Genomic DNA, 4719 nt, shown 5'->3' with positions numbered 1-4719 from the left:
AAAAGGTTTTTATTTTCCATGCTCAGGGGGGCGAAACGGGGTTTCCTCTTTTGGTGCGGGGGGATCGGAAGGGAACCGGCAACCTCCCTATCGGCGCCACTTGGAAGCCCCGGGGGCGACCCTTTGGCCTAACGAGCTGCCTTAGCCGGCGGCCGCACCGCCCGCGGTCCAGCTTAACCAGCTTTCTGCTCCAGCCTAACCAGCTCTGTGCTCCACTGTTCCAGCCCAACCAGCCCTGTGCCCCAGCCTAACCAGCAGCCTAACCAGCTCTGTGCTCCAGCCCAACCAGCTCTGTGCCCCAGCCTAACAAGCTCTCCAGCCTAACCAGACAGTGCTCCACCAGCTCTGTGCTACAGCTAACGAGCTCTGCATCTCGCAACACACTCATGACAGGGACAGACCAGGCGCAGGAAAAGGGAGCGGGGCCCGAATCCAAGGGACCACCCCGTCGGGCGGAAGAGCTGAGAACTCAGGTCCAGTAGGAAGGCTGCTGGCTCCTGACTCATCCCCCAAATCCCCCACCCCTCTGGCCTGAAACCTTACCATTCCACCACCTCACACACACCCCTCTCCTAGGGCTAAGCAGTGCGCGAGCTCACCCGACTTCAGGCGAGACGTCGACCATTCCACGGGAATAGTTCTTTCAGTGGCTGCACTAGACGCCCTTAGAGGCGCGCGGCGCGGGCGGATGACTAGGGGAGAAAAAGCGGAGATCCTAGCTCGCTGGGAGACGTGCGCAACCTAAAGTTGGGAATAGGGGAGAAGTGTCAGTGTGAGGGGAGGGCGTACGCCGGCGTTTTTGCCTTTGAAAACTGAACAGTTTTTTTTCAGATGGTGTCGAGGGGTGTCGAGGGGTGTCATCGAGGGTGTCGAGTTGGCATGGGCCATGGGGTGTCGAGAGGTGTCGAGTTCGGAGTTGGTGTGAGTCGAGGTCTGGTGTCGAGGTGCGTCGAGGCCAGGGGCGCAGGGCTCAGAGACTGAGACGACGTGCCGAGGCGCGTCGGACGCGGAATCTTTGCCATCTCCTTTTTACAATCGCATAACAAAACACCGCGGCGGATCACGCGCGCCGCTGTTGCTCTCGAGACCGCTACCCTGCTCGATGGCGCGTGAGGAGGTACGCCGCCTCCTCGAAGCGTGTGCACCCTCGCTCCCTCCAGTGCGGCTCCGCGCCCATCCGGTCCTCGCGCTGCAGCGGCCGCACCGCAAAGGCGGGCGAGAAGAGCTCGCGCACGTCCGCCTCTCGCACTTCGTACGGAGGGCCGGCGAAGCCGTCGTGCTCCACCTACAGAGGCGGCGAGAGGCGGGGTGCATTGCCGCGACAGTGCCATCCATCCCCTCCCGCGCCGGCCGCGCCGTCACCAGCAGCACCCGCCCCTCTGGCGCCATGAGGCCGGCGAGGGTCGCCACGTACGCCTCCCGGTCTTCGGGCAGCACCGCCACGAGAGCGCCGCGGTCGAAGGCGGCGTCGAATCTCGGCAGGCCCAGCGCGTCCGCGGCGCTCGGGGAGAGGTGTAGAAAGTCGCCCTCCACAGCCCTCAGCACCGCCTGTGCGTCCGACCCCGCCTCGCCCGGTGCTACGGCCGTCCGCAGCCTCAGCGACCCAGACACACTTGGCGGCGCCTGTTCAACCTCGTCCCCAAACGTCTCGAGCAGAGCGTCGACCGCCGCCCCAACGCCCTCGACGCCGACCACGCGATAGCCCCGCAGCGCCAGCGCAGCCAGGTCGACGCTCGCGCCGCACAGCGGGAAGAGGACGTTCGAGCGAGTCGCCTTTGGCGAGGGCGAGTCGTGGCGCGGCTGCGGCCCGAAGAGGTCCGCGCGGTACCGCACGAGGAGCGGGTGCTCCTGCTGCAGGTGCCAGCGGGTCTGCTTGCTCGCCCACTTCGCGTGCCACCGTTCGAGGCGGTCAGGGCCAGGCGCCGCGCTGAGAGTGTACGCGCCGTAGCCGATCGCCGCGGCGGCTGCGGCGGCACAGGAGGCCGCGCGAAGGCGCGGCAGCGACATTGCGGTCCGCGATCCGTTCCAAGCTCGCGACGTCGGTCTCAGAGGGAGGAGGAGGCTGCGCTGCACAAGCACGGGCGGGAGGGGCTTCTCCTGTGCTGCGCGGGGCCGTTTTTGCTTTTCTTCTACCAGGCACCAGTTGGAACCTGTGTCGAGCCTGTCTGCTGTGAGGGAGAGTTCTTTTGTTTCTACAAGGGTACTCCGTTCCGTCCTACCAGAGAAGGGGTTTTCTCGGGTCCGAGAGCAGCCCTGAGGTTTTTTTTGAGCTTAGCCTTCGATGCTATGAAACAAACGCAAGGCGGACATTGCAAACCGGTTTTTTTAGCTAAACAAAAAAACAAAAAAGTGAGGAAGGACAGGGTCCCCACCTGCACGATCAGCATCTTGGAAGGACGCGATCAGGGACACAAGGCTCAAGCGTCAAGGGCACGGGAGCAGCCGCGGGGTGGGAGCGCATCACGAGGGGGCCGCTGGTGGCGCCGCCACAAAATCTATTTGTTCGACTGTAAGTCCTCGCCGCACCGCGGCAAACATCAAAGGTCAACGGCGAGCTCACGAGCGGGCGTTCGACCTCAAGCCCCCGCGTTGCCCTCTTTTGCCTCCAGTTGGCACTCCTCAAGCCCGGTCAGCGCGACGGCCCACAGCAGCGGGTCAGCGGGCAGCGCAACCACCGACGCGGTCCCGCCGTCGCCCGCCTCGCGAATCGCGTCCTGCGCGGCGCAGAGCTCGTCGACGCTCGCCTGCGTTGGGTCGTCAACGGCGCGTCAAGGGGACGTGTCGAGCGGCCGCAGCAGCCTGGCAGTCGCCCACCGGTGCGCGCAGCGTAGCCTCGAGTGGTCTGCGAGGGCCGCTCACGCCGGTGCAGTTCAAGAGAACTCCGTCGGGCGCCTCAACAAACACGGGCAGCTCGAGGCCGATAGTGTCGGCGGGATCGAAGCGCGGCTCCGCAAAGAGGAGCCCCTGCACGCCCGCGCCCTGGAACGAGGGATGCCGCGGGTGGGATGGGGCGGCGTGAGAACCAGAGGCGCTGTGCGCTGCTACCTGTGGCAGCGCCTTGCCCGCCTCGTCGATGACGCGTCGGACCGAGTAGAAGAGCTTGACGACGACCATCTGTGCGAAAGTAACCTCCGACGTGCGCAGATCCAGCCAGAGCTCCCACGTCCGTGCTGGTGCCCGAGGCACTCCCATCGCCTTGGCACACAGACAGAGGGAGTCGGTTGGGCTCGTGCTATCTGCGATTCTCTCTCTCCGCTATGTGCCACCTTCCCCATGGGATCGACCGTCTCCGGCCGCCACGAGCTGGAACTCATAGCGACAGCGGCGCGACCTCGCCGTCCGGATTCGTGTATAGTAGTTAGCGCGAAGCTGAGGGCGACGACTGAGGCGATCATTGTGTGGAGAGGCGCCTAGGCAAAAAAAAATAAGGCGGTAAACCGAAAGGGCCGTAAAAAAATAGGGAAAAACGGGCACTCCAAGTGCTCCAAGTGCTCCGCAGCTAGGGGAAACCCAAAGCGCAGACCAACCCTCGGAGAACCGTGTTTACTTTACGGCCCTTTCCCTGCGAACGCGCACCCCCCCTAGCTAGGGGTCAGGGCTCTCTAGCCCGTAGCCCGATCCCGATCATCCGGCCCGCTGGGTGCGCTTCTCAGCTCCCCGGCCCTGGATGTGAGGTTACTAACTGCACTCCAAGTGTGCTCCAAGGGCCGGGCGGGTCATCCAGAGATGGTCCCGCGGGGCGGACTTTAGGTTATTCCGAGCGGGTCCATACGGTGGCGGCCCCGCCGGCGGCGGGGGAGGAGGCGGTGGCGGCGGTGGCGGGTACGGTGGCGGCCCTGACGGCCACAACGCCTGGTGTGGAGCCGCTGGGGCGGCCCCTCGACCCTGCGGCCGTTCCAGCGGCGGGGGCGGAGGTGGTAGTGTGGGTGGCGGAAACGGTGGCGGCCCCGGCGGCCGCACCGCCGGGCGTGGAGCCCCAGCGACGGCCCCTCGACCCAGCGGCCGCTCCCGCAGTGGGGCCGGAGGCGGTGGTGGGGGCGGCGGGCGTGGTGGCGGTGTCGGTGGCCGCAACGCCTGGAGCGAGTCTTCGGGGGCAGCGGCCCCCTGCCCCTGCGGTCGTTCCACCGGGGGGGGGGGGGGGGGGGCAAATTTTCCTCTCCCCTCCAGGAAGGGGGGGGCCAAGGCCCGAATTTCCCAAAGGCCCCCCTTCCCCCTCCTGGTGCCGCTCCCCACCAGGGCCTAACCCTTGCTTTCAACCCCAGGAGGAAAAAGGGAAAAGGCCGGAAAAAAAACCCAAGGGCATTTGCCCCCCCCACCCAAAAAAACCCTAACCAAGGTGTTTTAATTCTTTTTTCTGGGGAAATTCCGGCCAATCTTCTTTGAGGCCCTTCAAAAATTTTTTTTTTTGAATCTCCAATCACAAAAAACCCGGGGCCATTTTTCTTTTTAAAAAACCCGGGGGGGGCTCCCCCTCTCAACTACCATTTGCTCATAAAAAAAGCACCTGGGGCCCGAGGGGGTTTTTATTTTCTCCTTTGCCGGGTCACCCCAAAGCGGGTGTTCCAAGAAGGCAACGGGCCCCAAAAAAATCTCAAAAAAAGTGCCCCCCCGGCGTGCCTTCGGTCGGGCCAACCCCAACCCTTCAAAATTATAAAACGCCCCTCCCCCGCCCGTGCGGGCAAAGGTGGCAAAGGCAACCCCCCCCAAAACTATTTAAAC

At 64.4% G+C, this 4719-nt stretch overlaps 2 protein-coding genes across 2 annotated transcripts; both read right to left on the bottom strand.

The window, feature by feature from the left end:
- Positions 1-1090: 1090 nt before the first annotated feature.
- On the bottom strand, positions 1091-2007 carry EMIHUDRAFT_95720 (hypothetical protein; the record flags this gene model as incomplete). The annotated part of the gene is made up of 2 exons (XM_005775520.1): positions 1091-1285; positions 1363-2007. The coding sequence occupies 2 exons, from the start codon at positions 2005-2007 to the stop codon at positions 1091-1093; spliced, it is 840 nt and encodes a 279-aa protein (XP_005775577.1).
- Positions 2008-2498: 491 nt separating this feature from the next.
- On the bottom strand, positions 2499-3350 carry EMIHUDRAFT_447844 (hypothetical protein). Its single transcript, XM_005775519.1, has 4 exons — positions 3267-3350; positions 3046-3195; positions 2815-2979; positions 2499-2744 (listed from the first exon to the last, which is right to left on the bottom strand). Exons 1-4 carry the CDS (start codon positions 3312-3314, stop codon positions 2577-2579), a joined length of 531 nt encoding a protein of 176 aa, XP_005775576.1. The 5' UTR covers positions 3315-3350; the 3' UTR covers positions 2499-2576.
- Positions 3351-4719: the final 1369 nt, after the last annotated feature.

This window comes from Emiliania huxleyi (assembly GCF_000372725.1).
Source record: "Emiliania huxleyi CCMP1516 unplaced genomic scaffold EMIHUscaffold_3, whole genome shotgun sequence".
Classification (NCBI taxonomy): Eukaryota; Haptophyta; order Isochrysidales; family Noelaerhabdaceae; genus Emiliania; species Emiliania huxleyi.
This window is presented reverse-complemented; position numbering and strand designations above follow the sequence as displayed.